At 48.2% G+C, this 21,369-nt stretch overlaps 1 protein-coding gene across 1 annotated transcript in view; it reads right to left on the minus strand.

Moving 5' to 3' along the window:
* Positions 1–221: 221 nt before the first annotated feature.
* Positions 222–21,369, minus strand: part of FBLN1 (fibulin 1) — a 788,021-nt gene continuing 766,873 nt past the window's right edge. The window contains exon 17 of the mRNA XM_069628189.1: positions 222–2,138. Coding sequence (XP_069484290.1) covers positions 1,999–2,138 — 140 coding nt within the window. The 3' untranslated portion in view covers positions 222–1,998. The remainder of the gene's footprint in view (positions 2,139–21,369) is intronic.

The following is a 21,369-nucleotide window of genomic DNA, read 5'->3' on the forward strand; positions in this document are numbered from 1 at the left end:
ATGTGCAAGTGCACAAGCAGTGATTGTTGCAGGAATGATGCCTGTGATCTTCAAACAGTGACAATATGTGTGCAAAGATATCTTTGAATGTTTCGTGAAGGATTGCATGGACTCTGTTTCAGAAGACAATGTAGTCCCATGGCTTTTGGGAATTGCAATGGTTTTTATTGAACAGTGGCAAAGGTAGAACAAGCAAAGAGGCCACAAGCATGAAGACGAGCTCAAGATTAAAAAGCATCTCAATTTTTATTGTTTTTAGAAACAAATATCAGTTAACAGTGCTGTTAGCTTTGTCGTGACACGTTTAAGAAAATAACCTAAATCTATGCAACTTGCGCCTAAAGTATAAAATATAAACCATGCATGTTTTCGTGACAATTTGGAGTAAAAGAAAAAAGCAAAAGTGAAGTTAACAGCGACATTGCACGTGACAACTTTCCAGCGAGCATTTATCAAATATAATACTTTATTTGAACTTAAAAGGAGGTACATGGTGTACCATTTGTTTGGGTTCAAAGTTAACAGACAAAGGAAAGCACAATTAAGAGTATAGGAGACCTCTTTCAGGCAGTCACTATCATCCCCCGAACTCAAGACTGGCGGGTGTCAACACTGGTGGCATAGCCCATTGGTGGCCACATGTAGTCCTTCCAGAAGGAAGACCAAAGCGCCACTTTGCCATACGATGACCCGATTCCTCCTAACACACGAGACGCTAAAGAGTCGCTGACCACCACCGTCCAATGAGGCCTGCCAAAGCTTGTTCCACTTTCATTAATCAGAATGGCTGGATGGAATGCATTATTTTCGGCCCTGTTACAGACCGTGACTATGTTCAGATCAAAATGAAAATGCACAAACTCACTGCATAGTTTCTATAAGTTTGTGTATGCTCAGTGCACACCAGACACCATTTAGCATTTTAGCGCGGTACATGAATATCAGCTGATGGTATACACAAAATCTGTAATTTAGAGGGAGTGCTTATGGAAATAAAGGAAAGACTTATACTTGGACTTTATAATTCACCCATTACTGTTGACTCTTGGGCAAATGGGAAATGGGAAAGCTGTCATTCTCTAAAAAGGTAAATGAATAACCAGCTGGAAATATACCACAGAGCTGATTATTTTTGTAACATCTCTCATAAAAGCAAGCAAGTCCTAAACTCCTCAATTTGCTAATTCCCCAAAAAGTTGCCATATCATATGTGGATACTACTGTCCAAAGGGCATGCATGCTTTATCAGCTTTAACAAGCGCATATAAAGGTCTAGAAAGCACATCAGCCATTTTGTTCCTAGAATTCTAAACAAGCTTCTCCACTGTGGAGCATGAGACCTCTTCTCTGAAAAACACACCCTACTAACACGAGCTTGCAAGTAGGAGAGCTTAATTCTGCATTTAATTGAGAGAGGTCCCAACTGCTGAACTTGGTTACTTCTTTTTCAAGTTCTCAAGGGCCTCCTCCAGTGGATTTCCATCACAATGGCATGTTCATCGCTTCTGCCCTCTGGTCAGGCTGACTTTAAACAAAGCCCATATGGAGCAATTCTGTTATCATTGCTAAACAGTTTGACTTCCTGGGCTCTAATATAGTACCTAAAGTATGTTGACATATTGGCCTTACCAAAATATTTCACTTAAATATATGCTTTACCCAGTACTCATCCTTCTTGAAAATGACATACATCTGATAATGTAGACTGTGATCTCCTTTGCCTCTTATTAAGATGACACAGGTGTTCTTAAGAACGCTGATAACATTTCAATCACAAAATCATTCCCAGATCTGCCTGTGCATAGGCCTTGTCCCAAAAGTAAGTACGCTTTAACCGGGCAAGGAAGATGCGCTGCCTTTTTCCTACTTTTACGCAATAGAACAACAGAGTTCTAAGTTCTTCAACTAGGAGAAACTACTGGCTTTGACAGGTAGGTAAGCAACATCACAGAGTTCATGGTGCCAGTTGGTCATGTGTTTTAGGGTCCAGAAGGATCCTTAAAACCAGTATTCGGAGACGAAGATGTGAACGTTGACGACGTTGCGATGAGAAATAACTCCGCCCACCACGTAGTTCATCTCGAGCTTTAGAATAGCATGAAAGGGCCCGATGATGGGTCTGACCTGACGGACAACACCTGTAAAAAACACAAGGGAAAGATGATTGGCTAGATTAATCAAAGACAACTCCGCTATCAAGTCAGGCGTATACATTTATTTTTCTCAACTGATATGCAGTGTTCCTGCCCTGTCTGGAATTTTATTAAAGCACGTAATCTATACCTCAAAATCCATCATAGTAACTGGAATATATGTGGGGTGCATGTGCAGTTGTTGCAAAGGTAATTTAGCAAACTGACAATACATACATGTTTTTATACAGTCGGATATGAAAAACAATAATGCCTTCTTGCTATTCTAAAGGGACACATGACAGCATGACACTCGCAGTCATGTCAATCAGAACAGCCCACCCAGTTTGTTCATTGTACTATTTAGGTTTTTGCTAACACACACCTGGTCTTTAGAAAGTAGTACCTTGTGTACAAAGGGAATGAATTTGTCGATAACGCTCGGAATAGCAAGTTGTGCTGGATAATAAGACCCGCCTCCCATGTTAATATTGGCTTATTGATGGAGAGGCTTGAACGTGCAAGGGGAATGTTACTACCCAGTACGGCCCAATACTACAGTTATTATTCCTGAAAGCACCCCAGGCTAACATGCTGGTTGTTTTGCAGGCTGTGGGAGGATTCTGAATGAGGGGAAACAATGATGAAAACAATGTCTCAGCCACAAGGGAGAGAGAAACAAGCAACACTAGGATAGGTGATCCAATGAACCAACCACAGCAACTGTCAACCAGATATCAGAGCATCCGAACTCTCCCGAATCCCAAATATCCCCCTACTCTCTGCTCACACTGGATGGAGTTTGATACACTTATCAAAAGGCTCATATTCTACCCGTTTTATGTGGAAAAAACATGTCGTTTTAAAAGCTTTGGACAAATGTAGGCAGAGAGCCCCCAGATTAACGGTCTAATACACTAAAAAAAAAGGACTACAACAATAATGAGCAGGGAAGCAACAGTCCAACAACAGCCTTTTATCTCTGACATAGTTAGCACAGGCATAGACCTCCTCGAAACAACAGCCAGTAACCTGACGTAACTTTCCCACGGTCTTGAAGGTTCTTAGCAACCATATCCAGAGCATCTTTCAGCTCTCACAAACGAAATCTCTAAATCAGGCTCCAACTGTGGAGGAGAATTTACATCTCAAAAACCCCACAGGGAAAACTGCAGAGTGGCAGAATGCAGTTATTAGATGCAAACTATCATTGGTAACACATTGTCCACAGCTAGATTGGGGGTGGGGGCATTTACAAAACAGTGTAAATACTGTTACAGTGTTTGAAACGGTTTTGTACGATCGGACCAAAAAAACAAAAAAAAGGTCCGACCGTACAAAACGACCGAAAAATGCTACCACCAAAGGTTCGAACACCAAAAGTTCGAATCTTTGGTGGTAGCATTGCAGGTAAGTAAAAAAAAAATACTGTGTGGCATAGTGAGCGGGGGTTCCGGGGGAAACCACTGCAGCCACCGTAGTCTGTAAGTGTGTTCGCATTAGAAAGGTGCACACTTTTGGTAGTTCGTCCCTTTCTCATGTGAACATTTCGGCCGCGCCAAAATCAGCCGCGGCCGGATCACTTAGAATCTTTGAAACACCTTCTCATACTGGCCAGCAGGCTCACATTACCTTACAAACATATTTCCAGAACTAATTTTTGGGGGATAAACAGGGATGATGTAACATCTTCGATTCAATTAAAGAGCAGTCAGTGAGCTTTTCAATGTGTTAAATGTAGCAGTCTAAGGAAACAGCTGGACCTGGCCATAATCACTGTACAACCCTACCCCAAGGGTGACGTGGCATTTAGTAACAATAGTATGGAAAGACTTATTAGTCACCTAAAAAGGTCTCCATTTCCTGCCCAGCCACAGGGGAGAATACTTAGCCTGGGCATGTTCCAGAGCACTATGGCAGATACGAGGGTCTTCCCAATCAATAGTTAAATCAACTTCCATTTAGTCGAGACATCAGAATGGCCAGCGGGAGACGTATTATGTATGGCACGTTACCAGTATCTCTTCCTGAAGCTTCCAACTAGGATCGAAAAACGGATGTCCAAAAAGACAGGGCATCTTTCTTAGTCATGTTGGGCAGAGCAAAAAATGTTTATCAATATTTAAATCGTCATTACCCTGATCAAATGTAAGAACGTGGAAGCTGGGAGGCTAAAAACCTTCTCCAGGGCCAAAACTGCGAAAGGCAAAGCATCGCTGCGATTTTACTTAGGAATTCACCTCAACAAATCATCCACTTGGACATTTTTGGACCCAAAAATATATTTGATGATAAAATAATATTAGATGAAAATATATGAGCCGACTGCTATCATAAGATTAAGGCCATCACAAAGCTTGCAAGTTGCTCTCCTTGGTACCGAGTTAGCAATGCTTCTAGTCCGAGTAAGCATCCTTCACTGCCAATAAGTCTCTCAATGGAAGCATCCTTTCTCAGACTATGGGGCAGGTTGGAATCCAGATGCTCTGCCCAATCCCGTTCTTATAACAGAAGAAGCGCTGTGCCTACAGCCGCAGTTGAGGCGAGCACCTCCAAAATAAAAAAAGTTGCAAAGAGTAAGGTTGTCCCAGAACTGGCCCCGCCTCAAAGAAGCATTTCTCAATTCCAAAAGCCTTCATAGCCAAGGCATCCCAACAAAAACCTGGAAAACATGAGACATTTGGGAAGCGTAATAAAAGTCGTCCGCCTGTAAAAATGCGCGATCCCAAGAAAACATGGTTCTTCCTTGACAGGAAAGGGTGCTTTCATGCAGCAAGAGCAGCACACCTGCTCGAGATCCACAGCCACCCCAGCAGGTGCAAGAATAAATCCTACATTTTCCACTGAGAATGAATCACGTTTTTCAGGCGGGCAAATGAGTAGCTGTATCATAATCTACTCAGAACTTCACAATCAATGGGGTTATTCAGGAAGAATACATCACGATATCGTCTAGTAATTGAATACAAAGTGAATCAAAATATCAGAAGAGATTGGATCCGAAAACTTTGAGAGAGAAGCAATCTAGCAGAAGCGCATTGGAGGAGATCCACAATACCACAAGGCCTAAAGGAAATTCTAAATGGATTCTCTCCCCCACCACCATATCTGACCCACAAGAACTAGTAAACGCTGTATAAATCCAACAGAGTATAGCACAACTTTGTGAATGGAGGATAGCACAGGGGCAACGCAGCTGGTCTTGGAAATAAGACCATGCAGAGCAACAGAGGTTCGAATCCCAGATCCGCGCTTATAAAAAAAAAAAAAAATTGTTACTAATCTAAGGGATAGGATATCGAGTCCTTTATAGTGTTTGGTGAGTCAGAAGTGCTCACCATTGGAGAAGCCAAGGGGTGAAGAGTTACCCCCCCTGGGTGTGCCGTTGCCCGTCTGACATGCAGTAATTATTTGGCCTATAAAAGCCTGCATGCAGAGAAAAGACTACAGTTCTCAGTAAGCATTTAACTCGACTGAGCAGAATGAGGTGCGACCCGAATGGGAGTTTCCCCTAATGAACAGGGGACTGTCCTTTCCTGCTGGAGTGTGCAGATGGTGTCACAGCGGAATGGAAGACTCCGAGGCTCACTCTAAACTCCCCACCATGTTGGAGCACCACAGAACCACACATCAGGAAAGGAGGAAGTCTAAGATGGCGCTGAGCCAAAGGGCTACACTTAAAATTGCGGGACTGCACTTTGATGCTAGTTATGACAATGTCCCTCATTCCCAATACAAATGGAGAACTAATCAAGACTATAACCCCCACCACGGGCGTCGCTATGGTGGGGGCTGGGGAGCTATAGCCCCGGGGCTTTGGATTGTAGCCCCAGATAGAAGCTCAGGGGCTACAACCAAAAGGCTAGCTAGCCCTGAGTCCCGACAGTCCTGACATTAACATAGCGCTGGATTTTTTTACAGCTCCGGCAACACCCCTGACAAACACCTAAAAAACATGTAAAATGCAGCCAATCGAAGACTGGGAGAGCTTATACAGGGAGAGTCCAATCCCTGCAAAGGGCACAACGTTAATTAATTTTCAGGGTGTTTTTCGAGGATTTTTTTGCGGCCGATTTTTGACCAAAAAATAAAGAAATTGAAACAATTGGGGGCTGGGGGGGCAGGGTAAAGGGATATAAGGGGTAAGAGGTCTGGGGAATAGCCAGTTACAAAACTGGGAAGGGGACTTGGCGGGGTACACCCCCGATAAAAAAATGAAAGTAAAATAATTTGATTCATTTTTTTGGCCAAAAATCAGTAGCAAAAAACTCAGCGAAAAAAAACCTGGTGATAGAACAACATCGAAAAGTGGGTCGGACAAGTCAGCCAGTGTCTTAAAGCCGGCGGAAGCAAACATGCTGCTCGATGCTACGTGGGCACACATGGAGCCAGCTACCTGGGAGAAGGTGGCCCTGCGGCTGGATGCATTCAAGCATACCCTCTGCCTACTGTAAGGTGGTGCCCCTGCCACTACTTCTTGGTGCACAGGAGGAGGAACCCGCAGCAGAGAGGTGGACCGGATCCAACAAGTGGGAACCACTGACAGGAAGGTAATATTGTCTTCCTGAAAAGTACCTTGGGGCAATGAGAGACACACTTCCTTTGAAAGAAATCAAGAGACTGGAGATTCCACAAGGAAGAAGTCAAGAGAGCTGGGAGGGGAGATCCCTCAGAAGCCATGGCGCACCGGGCCGGCCCACGCTAGTGTAGCTGTAAATTGTGGGGACGTATTGTACATATTGACAGTGTGGCTGGGGGTAGCTGGGGTATGAGGAAGCGGGATCCTGGAGTGGCCCACGCTAGTGTAGCTGTAAATTGTGGGGAAGTATTGTACATATTGACAGTGTGGCTGGGGGTAGCTGGGGTATGAGGAAGCGGGATCCTGGAGCGGCCCACGCTAGTGTAGCTGTAAATTGTGGGGAAGTATTGTACATATTGACAGTGTGGCTGGGGGTAGCTGGGGTATGAGGAAGCGGGATCGTGCAGCGGCCCACGCTAGTGTAGCTGTAAGTTGTGGGGAAGTATTGTACATATTGACAGTGTGGCTGGGGGTAGCTGGGGTATGAGGAAGCGGGAGCCTGGAGCGGCCCACGCTAGTGTAGCTGTAAGTAGTGGGGAAGTATTGTACATATTGACAGTGTGGCTGGGGGTAGCTGGGGTATGAGGAAGCGGGATCCTGGAGCGGCCCACGCTAGTGTAGCTGTAAATTGTGGGGAAGTATTGTACATATTGACAGTGTGGCTGGGGGCAGCTGGGGTATGAGAAAGCGGGATCCTGCAGCGGCCCACGCTAGTGTAGCTGAAAGTTGTGGGGAAGTATTGTACATATTGACAGTGTGGCTGGGGGAAGCCGGGGTTTGAGGAAGCGGGACCCTGCAGGGGCCCACGCTAGTGTAACTGTAAGATGTGGGGAAGTATTGTACATATTGACAGTGTGGCTGGGGGAAGCCGGGATATGAGAAAGCGGGATCCTGGAGCGGCCCACGCTAGTGTAGCTGTAAATTGTGGGGAAGTATTGTACATATTGACAGTGTGGCTGGGGGTAGCCAGGGTATGAGAAAGCGGAATTCTGGAGCGGCCGACGCTAGTGTAGCTGTAAATTGTGGGGAAGTATTGTACATATTGACAGTGTGGCTGGGGGTAGCTGGGGTATGAGGAAGCGAGATCCTGGAGCGGCCCACGCTAGTGTAGCTGTAAATTATGGGGAAGTGTTGTACATATTGACAGTGTGGCTGGGGGTAGCTGGGATATGAGGAAGCGGGATCCTGGAGCGGCCCACGCTAGTGTAGCTGTAAGTTGTGGGGAAGTATTGTACATATTGACAGTGTGGCTGGGGGTAGCTGGGGTATGAGTAAGCGGGATCCTGGAGCGGCCCACGCTAGTGTAGCTGTAAATTATGGGGAAGTATTGTACATATTGCTGGGGTAGCTGGGGTATGAGGAAGCGGGATCCTGGAGCGGCCCACGCTAGTGTAGCTGTAAGTTGTGGGGAAGTATTGTACATATTGACAGTGTGGCTGGGCGTAGCTGGGGTATGAGGAAGCGGGATCCTGGAGCGGCCCACGCTAGTGTAGCTGTAAATTGTGGGGAAGTATTGTACATATTGACAGTGTGGCTGGGGGTAGCTGGGGTATGAGGAAGCGGGATCCTGGAGTGGCCCACGCTAGTGTAGCTGTAAATTGTGGGGAAGTATTGTACATATTGACAGTGTGGCTGGGGGTAGCTGGGGTATGAGGAAGCGGGATCCTGGAGCGGCCCACGCTAGTGTAGCTGTAAATTGTGGGGAAGTATTGTACATATTGACAGTGTGGCTGGGGGTAGCTGGGGTATGAGGAAGCGGGATCGTGCAGCGGCCCACGCTAGTGTAGCTGTAAGTTGTGGGGAAGTATTGTACATATTGACAGTGTGGCTGGGGGTAGCTGGGGTATGAGGAAGCGGGATCCTGGAGCGGCCCACGCTAGTGTAGCTGTAAGTAGTGGGGAAGTATTGTACATATTGACAGTGTGGCTGGGGGTAGCTGGGGTATGAGGAAGCGGGATCCTGGAGCGGCCCACGCTAGTGTAGCTGTAAATTGTTGGGAAGTATTGTACATATTGACAGTGTGGCTGGGGGCAGCTGGGGTATGAGAAAGCGGGATCCTGCAGCGGCCCACGCTAGTGTAGCTGAAAGTTGTGGGGAAGTATTGTACATATTGACAGTGTGGCTGGGGGTAGCTGGGGTATGAGGAAGCGAGATCCTGGAGCGGCCCACGCTAGTGTAGCTGTAAATTATGGGGAAGTGTTGTACATATTGACAGTGTGGCTGGGGGTAGCTGGGATATGAGGAAGCGGGATCCTGGAGCGGCCCACGCTAGTGTAGCTGTAAGTTGTGGGGAAGTATTGTACATATTGACAGTGTGGCTGGGGGTAGCTGGGGTATGAGTAAGCGGGATCCTGGAGCGGCCCACGCTAGTGTAGCTGTAAATTATGGGGAAGTATTGTACATATTGAAAGTGTAGCTGGGGTATGAGGAAGCGGGATCCTGGAGCGGCCCACGCTAGTGTAGCTGTAAGTTGTGGGGAAGTATTGTACATATTGACAGTGTGGCTGGGCGTAGCTGGGGTATGAGGAAGCGGGATCCTGGAGCGGCCCACGCTAGTGTAGCTGTAAATTGTGGGGAAGTATTGTACATATTGACAGTGTGGCTGGGGGTAGCTGGGGTATGAGGAAGCGGGATCCTGGAGCGGCCCACGCTAGTGTAGCTGTAAATTGTGGGGAAGTATTGTACATATTGACAGTGTGGCTGGGGGTAGCTGGGGTATGAGGAAGCGGGATCCTGGAGCGGCCCACGCTAGTGTAGCTGTAAATTGTGGGGAAGTATTGTACATATTGACAGTGTGGCTGGGCGTAGCTGGGGTATGAGGAAGCGGGATCCTGGAGCGGCCCACGCTAGTGTAGCTGTAAATTGTGGGGAAGTATTGTACATATTGACAGTGTGGCTGGGGGTAGCTGGGGTATGAGGAAGCGGGATCCTGGAGCGGCCCACGCTAGTGTAGCTGTAAGTTGTGGGGAAGTATTGTACATATTGACAGTGTGGCTGGGGGTTGCTGGGGTATGAGGAAGCGGGATCCTCCAGCGGCCCACGCTAGTGTAGCTGTAAATTGTGGGGAAGTATTGTACATATTGACAGTGTGCCTGGGGAAAGCCGGGGCATGAGGAAGTGGAATCCTGGAGCAGTTGTAACTGGGAGAGGACATACCGATGCAAGATTGTCAGGTGACACTTCCAATCTTGTGTTTTGTTTGTCGATGAGGACTGGACACTTGTAGAGAAGGTTTGAGGCCTTTTGTTGAAAGGGATTTGGAGACTTTTCGTTAGACTTGTAGTTAGCCAGAGGGCTAACAGGACTTTTTAAAGGCTAGGTTGGACTTTCGGTTCTTCGTTGAAATTTCTTTTGAAGAGGAGCCATCCCTGGATGATGAAGTATTTGTGAAGATGGGTTTTGAACTTTATGTTGAAAACAGAGATGAGACCAGGGCGTTTGGCACGCACAGGAACCCCACTTTACACTGGCCCATCCTGGATGCTGTTTTTCCTAGTTGTTTGCCTTTTTTTGGAGACTATTTCCCCAAGAAACTATAAGCATTTGCCCAACTCCGATCCTAAACCTGAAAAGGAGATGGTGACGGTGTAGCATTCCTCTGCCTTAACCATAAGCGGCAGTAATACAGTTAAGGTAGAAACATGCTTCTTGCTTCAGTCTCATTTAAATATTGGAGCAACGCGCTATACAGCAACACATTACCTATGATGGAATAGGAAAACACCCAAGGTGACTGCTAAGTGCAAGATGACAGCCCGGTAGAAAGTGTTGCTTTAGTATAAGGACTACTACTATGCTCATGTGCAACCGCAAAGACTCTGGAAATGATGACCCATTTGCAACGGGGAATGTGACTAAAAGAGGTTCTTATCCTCCGGATCAGGCTGCGGGTCACATGGTCGGAAGACACTGGACTGTACTGTCAGGTGTTCGGAAAGATTTCTCTTTAACAAACCAACGTTCCCTCCATATTCTATGCACCCACAAACGTTTTGCTTTTGTTTTTGAACCTGTCTTGACATTTTACAAGGAAGTGAAGCATTTAGCTTCACTCCCCTGGTATTTTGCTCAGTTTGTATTAGGGAAACTGACCAGTCCTTCAGACTATCAGTACTGTAAAACTATGTTTCCCTTTAGTCTTCTTATCTTTTTGCTAACTTTTTTAACAGTGCACACAACATTTTACCATGCAGTGCAGGGGGAAACCTTTGTATCACCCTAGTCTTTTACACTTGGGATTTTTGGTTACTTTTCTAGTGCCTAAAGACAAGCTGGTAGCAGCAGATACATTTTTACAATGTTTGCTTTATTTTTACTGTGCACATTCACATTTATCATGTATGGCTACTAAATGTGGCTAGTGCCCTATACTGGCGGTGCCACAAGATGTTTTGTTTGTCCTTTGGCCACATTGTTGCTTGTCTTTCTCCCAGCCTTCTCAGGTCAGGTAATGCCTTACATGGTCATGTTTTCACCCGTGAAAGCTGCTGCTTTCACAGGCTGCTGCTGCCCTGTTGTGTGTGGACACGGGATGTGGGTGGGATTGTCTGGTCCCAATCCACATTTGGGGCACCTGAAAGTCTAGCTGTGGGGCATGATTGAAATTCACAGTGGTCCCTGATTGGGCCACTGCTGGCTGTTTGAATGGTGCAGATCCTTACCAATATCTGGGCTTGGACTTGCTTCCAGCCCGGGTTTAGGACAAGAAGAGGACTCCTGCAGCCATTTCTTCAGATCAGCAATGGAGCCAGGTATCCTGTGTAGAAGAGCAGCTGACTGAAGGCCTGGCATCCCTTCCTGTGTATGGCCCCCATGAAGCCCCCCTGGACTACCTGATCTGCGAAGAGCCTGAGCAGTGTTTCAACCTTTGGACTGGTGGGACTAACAAGTCTTGACCACATTCCTGAAGATCCAGCCCTCCTGAGCGTTCGGAAATGTCCTTGAACCACCCACGGTGGACTGACAAACTCTGCAAAGGGCTACCTCAGTAGCATTGTCACCATTCTGCGTTCATCAAACGGAACTTCGATGGTCACCAGATCGTGCCATAAGTCACCTTTCTGCCATGTTTCAGCTTCCAGCTATCAAGGGATCCTTCTCTGGAAGGTCTTCTTCAACCACGACTGGAAAAACGCCTGCTGTCACCCGTGTGCAATAGCCGTTGCCGGAACTCACCTTCCCCCATCTGGTCAAGTGTCCTGAAGAGGTCTGCACCATTGCCTTCATCACTACTTCTTTGCAAAGGGTTGCACTTTGCTCCTGGAAACAACCAGACAAATCCTTGCACCCGCAGCTCGTAGGCATCTTCTACTGGATCCAAAAGTGTGAAAACTTACATCCAGCGATTCCCATTCCACCTGCCGAGTCATTAGGGAAAACCAGAGCTTGGGGAGTAAGTAATTGCAATGCATTCACTTTCCCGTGTTCGCCTTAGAATAGAGCTTAGAATACATTTTGGTTATTCTACTCCATCGCTTTTTGACTGTTGGATCTAAAAGCTGGTATATGAAATATAGAAACTATTTTTGAGATACCTGTAACTTGTTGAACATTTCACCATCACAAGAACTCTTCCTACATCTGTTCCCTCTCCTAAGAAGAATTGATATTGATATTGATATTTTATTTCTATCGCGCTTGTACACAAGTATTTCAGAGCGCAAAAAGGCAAGGGAGGGGAACAGGGGAGAACAAAACAGCGATCTTACTAGGCCCAGTGACATTGAGAACATGCAAGTGCATGGGAGAGGGGGAGGGGAAAAGTGCATGGAAGGGGGGAGAAGTGGAAAGTGCAAAGCAGAGGAGAAACAGATAAATAACAATAAATTAATAATAAAGGCAACAAACGGTGGTAGTGCAGCCAGCAATTTGCAAGTGCTAGGTTTAAGGCAGCAGAAAGGGTAGGTCTGATAAGTGCAGGAAGAAAAGGGGGGGGGGCTGTATGGGTACAGATACAGACCCCAGTGCAAGGGGTGGCCCAGAGGCAGTGCGGGAGGGTGAGCAGGTACCTGGGCCCGGAGGACAGAGGGTGGCCAGGTGCACGGTGCCAAGAGAGAACAGATCAGCAGGGGAGAGGGGGAGCGAAGGCAGAAGAAAAGAGGAAGGTCTTGAGGTGCTTCCAGAACCATAGTTGGTTCTCCTGAAGTTTTAGAGTGGCAGGAAGGCTGTTCCAGAGGGACGCCCCAGCCGATGAAAGATAGCTTGTTTCTTTGAAAAACGACTGACCCTGACGGAGTTGAAGGTAGAGGAGCGAAGAGCTCGAGAGGGGAGGTATTTGCGGAGGGATAGCTGACAGTATTTTGGACCCAGGCCCCAGAAAGCCTTGTGGACAATGCAGAGGGTTTTGAATTTAATCCTTGCATCCACTGGGAGCCAATGGAGAGATTTCAGAGCTGGAGAGATGCGATCGCAGGGCTTGAGGCCAAGGACCAGTTTGTGACAAGATTTGTGACTTTTGGGCCACGGTCCCATACATCATATGGATTGGACTTATAAAGTTGGGGTATCATTCTTGTGAACTGGCCTCATTCTACTGTATCACCACTTACCTTTATTCCTGTTTTTTAAGTTATTGTATGCATCCTAAAAACATAAGGTGACTATAGGTGTTTGATAATTAACTTGCGTGATATTACCACCTGCTTGTTTAATTTTTCAAGCGTCTGTTTTTGGCCCTATAATAAATAGATGAATGTAGTACTTAACTCTCTAAATTGACTTATTGTGTGCTTCCCTGTGTGGATTCATTGTGGACCCCTGACCTCTGAGACTAAGCCTTGACCACTCTCCACGCTTACCTTAATTGGGTTTGGCTAACCTCTCAGATGTCCCCTGTCTACCAAGTCAGATTCTAGAAATCCATCTTAACATCAGGCTGTGCTTCATCATACATACAAAAAACAGGATCTGATCAGTTGTGTTGTTGGAACAAATAAGCATTTGCGCGCAAGATAGGAAGATCAGGTCCTTACGGGGCCAGTAAAGGGATTCTTTAAGCGAAGTGACATTTTGCTCAAATGCAAGCATAGAGGTAATGGGAAAGAAGGTGGAGGAAGGAGAAATGAGGTTACATGGATGGATTGAAGACCTGAAGGAAAATTGTTGGTTGATAAATTGAGCTCCAAGAGATCAAAGGAGGAAAGAACAACCTCAATAGTTTTTCATCTCTTTCCCAGAACTTGTGACCTGGCCTATGGCCATGTAGTTAGAAACGCAGTTGCAAGGGGGCATGGCTAGCAGCCGCATGGATCGGATGCACCCTTGAGGAGCTCCCGAGTGGTGGCATAATCCGATAATAATCCTGAGTTGAGAGACCCCCAAAAATCCCAAGAAAGGTGGTGACTCTTTCCGCCAGCTGAGGCATCTGCAGCTTTTGCCTTTTATTGCACTCGGTGCAGTGGAGGATGTAGTAAAGTGTTGGAAAGGCTATGAAAGTCAGAGCCGCGAGGAGGGAAGATGGTGCCTGCGGCTGGAGCCTAGGAAGAAGGGAGAGATTGCAGCGGAAGTGGGTGTTGCGCTTACCTGGTTCCCACGGGGACGTCGATCTGGACCGGCCTGGTGCCACGTAGAGCCGAGATGATTGACTGGACACCCCCACTTACTTCGTTTGTCGGCTCGTATGAATATCTTTCTGCAAAGGAGAAAGGGAATTAAACTCCCGTAATTCGAGCGTTAACCCACCTTCCACTCCCGTTGTCTGCCCACTGACCACTCCCGATGTTCCTTCTTGTTCTCACCTGATGGTTTAGAAAGGTGGGCTCTCCATCCTGCATCGAGCGCAGGGGCGCATAGATGACCAGTTACTTCACTGGCATGGAGGAATTGGTGAGTTCCAATATTGACTCTAGGATCCAATAGTTTGTAAGAGTTCAAATGTCTGATGTTCACTCTTTCCGATTCCTTGTAGGTTGCCAACTTAACCACCACGAAGAGTCCAAAGGGCAGTTGGTGAGAGGCAGGTAAGTCTATAGTGGTTTTCCCCTTAGGGGCCGGGGTACGGCGATGATGCAGAGTTAACTGCGCCGACCTGATATGAGGTGAGTTCCCCCTGCGGTAAATCAGGTAAGTCTTTGGGGGGTAGCTTGTAATGTCCAGTGGTTTCCCCTTAGGGGCCGGGGTGCGGCGGTGATGCAGAGTTAACTGCGCCGACCCGAGATGAGGTGAGTACCCCCCGTGGTAATCCGGTAAGTCTTTGGGGGTAGCTTGTATTGCCCTTTTGCATTCCCGTGCTCACCTGGCTTTTCTTGTCCCCTTAGATATCGGAGAGCGGTTTGGAAATGCAGAGTCTGCGATGGAGTGAGGAAAAGCTGCACTGGATGGTGAGTACAGCGCGGCGCTGCGAGGTGCGTGACGATGCACGTGCGATGACTCCTTCAAGATCGACGGCGCGGTGGATCAAGAATTCAGGTAAGGTTTCAAGTTTGAACCACTTCTCCTTCTTTCATTTCGTTTCCAGGTGGTCCAGGACTGAAGCGGGTGTGGCTGAAGACTGGAAGATGCTGGAGGCACGGTGAGCGTTACGCTGCTGAATGCAGAATAACGCGAAGCACGTGTGGCTGTCCGGGCGTGGTTTAAATAGCCTAGGAAGAAGTCCCAGGTAAGTGTTCTTCCACAGCCCCCACCCGAGGAAAAAGTAGTCCCTTAGGTAAAATAGTCCCTCGTAAGCCCCATTTGGCATGTGGCTTCGTGCAGCATGGTCTGCACCAGGTGAGTATGCAGCCTGGTCTGTACTAGGTAAGTTTTCTGAAATGAGCCTGGCGCCCATGGCGCCAGGACTGACTTTATCCTTATGAGCCTGGCGCCATAGGCGCCAGGACTGCACCCAAACAGCCCCTAACTGGGGTTTTTGGGCATGCACCGAATGGCATGATGCCTGCTTCCGGGGTTGCTGGGCCTGGTCTGGTTTCCCGGGGGCAGGCATCATGACAGTGGGCACCAATTGTGGGGCCTGTAGCTGAGCACAGCAGAGGTGGGTGGCACTTGGAGGGCTCTGTCTATGGGGGGGCTTCTTCCACCTGGATCGATGTAGAGGAGCAAGGCGCACCTCAGAGAGGGGACTGAGTGGTGGTGAGGATCATAGAGGCCAGGCCTGGAGAACCCTGGACCCAGCACAGGGAAAGGTACAAAGATCCAGAGGAGCGGTTGACACAGCTGCACCACTTCCTATGGCCAGGAGTGAATGATATCACTGCAGGGGTGTAGAGTAGACGAGGTAAGCTCTTGACTCCAGATGGTGGTGGTGGCAAGGTGGGCCTATGCAAAATGAGACGCTGGGCCTCAGCAGGGTGGCCTTGAAGAAGCTAAACCAGGGGACCCACACTGGAACACCACTTGACTGAAAAGGCACAATACACCTCTCCAAGCACAGAAAGGGGGGCACGCAGAACCATGACTGAAGCCCTCACAAGAGGGCTTTGCAAGCGAACACCATGGACAACTATAACACCCACAAGGGAGTTGGGGGAAGGAGGGGGTGTCGGTGGGGTCTCAGGTTTGGGAAAGGCTGGAAAGTTATGAGCCAGGAGCCAGGGCACTCCAGCAGGGGCCAGGAGAGCCCACCTTAACATTAATGTTGAAGGAGATAAGGAACAGTAGGGCAAGCCCTTGATGCTAAACTTCGCGACCTGAAAGTGGTGTCCGACAGGACAAAGGTGGCAGAGAACTGGATTTCTATCCTGGAGGACGAAGTGGCAGTGTTGAAGAGACAGATGACTCAGTTGCAAGATACATCCAGCAAGATGGCGAGGTAGGCATAGGAGGCAGCAGAAAGATGCTCCAGAAGAACAATATACACATTGTGGGCCTTCTGGAGAGAACAGAGGGGGACTCGATGGAGTTATTCCTGGAAAAATTGATACTCAAGAGGCTTGGGAAGATAGGACTCGTGTATGGGGTTGCTGTGGCACTCTTGTTCAGAGGAGAATTGCCTGGCATTTCGGTGCTGGACTGCCCCTGGGCAGGACAAAGACTGATATGCGGGGACATTTCTTCTCTGTGAAAATAACAGTGAGCTAAAGACTTGGTTGAGACTCTCCCAGGGGCCCTCCACCCAGGAACAAGTCAATGGGCTGTGTTTGTGCTGGTAGAGAGTTTCCCACATCCCCCTCTGTTTTGCACACTTTTAATGAGGCCCATGGTTCGCTGCCAACTCTGTCACAAGCTTTGACACTGTCCTCCCTGATGGCTACAAGATCCTCTCCGCACCCAGATACTCCTGGTCCGGTGGAGGGGTAGTCCTGATCTTTTTCCGAGTGGATTCCTGCCTCTATCATTCCCACTCAGACCTACTCCTCTTTTGAATGCCTTGTCTGTAGGCTCTCTCTCTCTCTGCTACCCATTCTCTTACTGTGGTTACCATCTACCGGCGGCATGGTCAAATCACCTCATTTCTCACTGAGTGGGCGGACCTCTCCTCCTCTATCCTGGCATCTCTTCCTCCTCTGTGACCTCAATATCCATTTAGACTCTCCTTGTTCCTCCTTTTTCACTCTTCTGTGACCTCTGCGACTCACTCTTCCTGTCCATCCTCCCCTCTAGCCCAACTAACTCTGCAGGGCACACACTAAATGTCTTGATCTCCTCTGCTCTCCCCCTCTCCATCCCTCTGACCACTCCTCTCTCCTGGAATGATCATTCCCTCCTGTCTTCCCATCTATCTCTCTTTTTCCCTCAAGCCGAACCTAGCCCAACATTGCCACCTACCTTCTTGGTTATCCTGCCCATGAAGCGTGTCAGTTAAGGCTTTTGCCGCCACCTTCTCTCCCCCACCCCCCTCCACCTCTGGCTGACTCACGTCCTGACGCAGCACTGTCTCTGCTTCTATTTCTGATACTCTTGATGCTCTTACCCCTGCCACGAGGATCCATTTGAAGTCCAAAGCCAAGTGCAATTCCTGGTATGACTCCGACCTAGCAACATTTAAATGTAGGTGTAAGGCGGCTGAGAGGAAATGGAGGGCTTCTTGTTCATCCTCTGACAAACTGGCCTGTCGCCTGCTCCAAAGACAATACAGACTCTCTGGGGATCATTACGACCTGGGCGGTAAGGGATTACCGGTACCAGTAAGGGTACCGGTAATCCTTTACCGCCCAATTACGAGGTCCCTTTGCAGGTCCCTACCATAACGACTGGTTTTACCAGCCGTTAAGGAAAGGACCCGCAAAGGGACCTTGGAGGAAATTACTAACGCAATTTGCGGTGCCGTAATTACCGCCTTCCCCATTCCCATTGAGCCCTATGGGGGCAGGAATGGGAATGGGGAAGGGCCAATGGTGAATGGGGAATTACCGCCCCGCCAACCTTGTAATGGGGCGGTAATTCTGCCTTTCACCATGGCGGAATCCGGCGTCAACCATGGCGCTAATAGTGCCATGGGTAACGCCTGGGTCGTAATGAGGCCCTCTGTCCTCACCAAGAAGAGAGTCCACATTCAAGCGTGTGTCCCACCGGCATCTAACAACTCGGCTGAACTCTTTAAAATCTGCAAGGAGCTGGCCAACCCTACTGCAGTCTCTACCCCTCCTGTTGCCTACCAGGCTCTTTGCAATGCCCTTGCCTCTCACTTTATCTCAAAAACCCAGGACATCCTGCCCACCCTCTCCTCCCTTCCCCCTCCTCTCCTCTCTCCGTCTGTGCTTGCTGACCCTCCTTCAGCCACCCTCCACCCTCCTTCTTGTCCTTTCCTCTTTTCTCCCCTGATGAAGTTGCTAGACAAGTCTGATCTATGAAAGCCTGATCAAAACAAGTTCATCCCTGTTTCTCTAAAACAATCAAGGACCACATTGATACCCTCGCTCCGGCCCTTGACGATTTTTGCAACCTCTCCTTCACCTCAGGATCCTTCCCCTCGCCTCTGAAGCATTGCCTTGTGCATCCATCCTCTTCTCAAGAGACCCACAGCTGATCCTTCCTGTCCGGCTAACTATCGCCCAATTTACATTATTCCCTTTCTGGGCAAACTCCTGGAAAAGCTGGCCATCTCTCAGCTTAACCTTCATTGTGATTCTGTTGGCTGTCTCCATGACCACCAGTCTGGCTTCAGAGCTGCCAGAAGCACGGAAACTGCTCTCCTGAACATCTGTGAAGATCTGCTCTCCAACCTGGACTCTAATAGTCCCTCTGTCCTCATCCTACTCGATCTCTCTTCTGCCTTCGACACAGTCTACCATACCATCCTGCTCAACCGTCTCTGTGATAACCTGGGTATCACTGATCAGGCTCTTGCCTGGCTGACATCTTTCCTCTCTGATCGACCCTCCCAGGTCCAACTTGGGTCCTTCCTATCATCTATCTCCCTCTCTACCTGTGGTGTTCCCCACGGGTCTAACCTCTCGCCCTGGCTTTTCAACCAATAACTAGAAACTCTCGCCCACTCATTGCCATTTTCTGCTCAAATTTCCAGTGCTGTGCTGATGACATTCAACTCATTTTCAGGCTGCCCTCGGCCACCTTCTCTCCTTCTCTCATCTCCGATTGCCTGCCATTCATGAGTGGTATGCCGCCAACAATCTTTGTCTGAATGCCGGAAAGATGGAGATCCTCCTCATCGGCACACCTTCACCATCCTTTCCGCTCACTCTCTGGCTGGCCTCCCTTGGCCCTCCTCCTACCCCCACCTGCGAGGCTAAGAACCTCAGGGTCATCTTTGCCTCCACACTTTCCTTCTCGGCCCACATCCCTTATGTCTCTAAAAAGTCAAACTTCCTACTGCACCTCCTCAGTAGTACTCTGCCCTTCCTCTCCCTTCCTCTCCTTCCCACAGAAGCCCACTGTCTCTAAAGCTCTGGTTCCCTCTAGGTTGGACTATTCCAACTGCCTCTTTCTAAATCTACCTGCCTCTACTCTCCGCCATCTGCAACCAATCCGGAACATGGCTGCGAGACTTGTCCTTGGCCTCAAGCCCTGGGATCGCATCTCTCCAGCCCTGAAATCTCTACGTTGGCTCCCAGTGCATGGTCAGGGGTCCACAATGAATCCACACAGGGAAGCACACAATAATTCAATTTAGAGAGGTAAGTACTACATTCATCTTTTTATTATAGGCCCAAAAACAGACGCTTGAAAAATTAAACAAGCAGGTGGTAATATCACGCAAGTTAATTATCAAACATCTATAGTCACCTTATGTTTTTAGGATGCATACAATAACTTAAACAACAGGAATAAAGGTAAGTGGTGGTACAGTAGAATGAGACCAGTTCACAAGAATGATACCCCAACTTTATAAGTCCGATCCATATGATGTATGGGACCGTGGCCCAAAAGTCACAAATCTTGTCACAAACTGGTCCTTGGCCTCAAGCCCTGGGATCGCATCTCTCCAGCACTGAAATCTCTCCATTGGCTCCCAGTGGATGCAAGGATTAAATTCAAAACCCTCTGCATTGTCCACGATACTTTCTGGGGCCTGGTTCCAAAATACCTTCAGCTATCACTCCGCAAATACCTCCCCACTCGAGCTTTTCGCTTCTCTACATCTAACTCCCTCAGGGTCAGTAGTTTTTCAAAAAATCAAGCTGGGGGTAGATCTCTGTCTTCAGCTGGCGCCTCCCTCTTGAACAGCCTTCCTGCCATTCTGAAACTTGAGGAGATCCATCTCCGGTTCCGGAAGCACCTCAAGACCTTGCTCTTTGCTTCTGCCTTTGCCCCCCCCCCTCCCCTGCTGATCTGTTCTCACTCAGCACCGTGCACCTTGCCACCCTCTGTCCTCCGGGCCCAGGTACCTGCTCACCCTGCCACCCTCCCGCACTGCCTCCGGGCCACCCCTTGCATTGGGGTCTGTATCTGTACCCATACAGGCCCCCTCCTTTTTATTCCTGCACTGATCAGACCTACCTTGTCTGCTGCCTTAAACCCAGCACTTGCCACTTGCCAGCTGCACTACCATTGCTTTGCTGCCTTTTTTATTTAGGTTTCTCCTTTTCTCCGCACTTTCTACTTCTCCCCCTTCCATGCACTTTTCCCCTCTCCCATGCACTTGCACGTTCTCAATGTGACTGGACCTAGATAGATCGTTGTTTTGTTCTCCCCTGTTCCCACCCCTTTTGCCTGGTCGCGCTCTGAAACACTTGTGTACAAGCGCGATAGAAATAAAATATCAATTCAATTCCATACCTTTTCATTATTAAAAAAATCAAAAAAGCCCAGGCGAGCGCACTCTCCCCGTGCGGATGGTCGAATTCCTCACAGGGTGCCCGCAGAAACACAAGATCTGGATGTAATGGCTGAGAAGGGAGGAAGGGCCCTGAGGCCTGAATAGGTTTAACGTTCATGCGGATAGAACTTAAGGGGGGTAGGGGGTCGTGGCCAGAGGGAGGGAATTTGGGGGGCCAGGTAGAAAGGAAGTGGGGCAGGGGGGATTGGATGTTATGATGCAACATGTTCTTCACCTGATGGACGAGCAGTTTCACCTCTGATCTGTAGAGGAGAGGTCTGCACTATGTGTTGTTAATAAGGGATGTTTTGTGGGAGGGTGTTTGTTATGCCAAATAGTTGGTTGTTGCGGAAAATAGTCTAACATAACTGGCAAGTTTTTGTACATTATTCTTAATTTTTAAAACTTGCTATTAAAAAAAAACGTAATTACACAATTGGTTGTTAGAATTAGAAAACCAAACTTGGCGAAAGAGGAATCTGGCCTTCCTCCATCTTTTGTGAGGA

This window comes from Ambystoma mexicanum, chromosome 12, assembly GCF_040938575.1.
Source record: "Ambystoma mexicanum isolate Mex_15411 chromosome 12, UKY_AmexF1_1, whole genome shotgun sequence".
Taxonomy (NCBI): Eukaryota; Metazoa; Chordata; class Amphibia; order Caudata; family Ambystomatidae; genus Ambystoma; species Ambystoma mexicanum.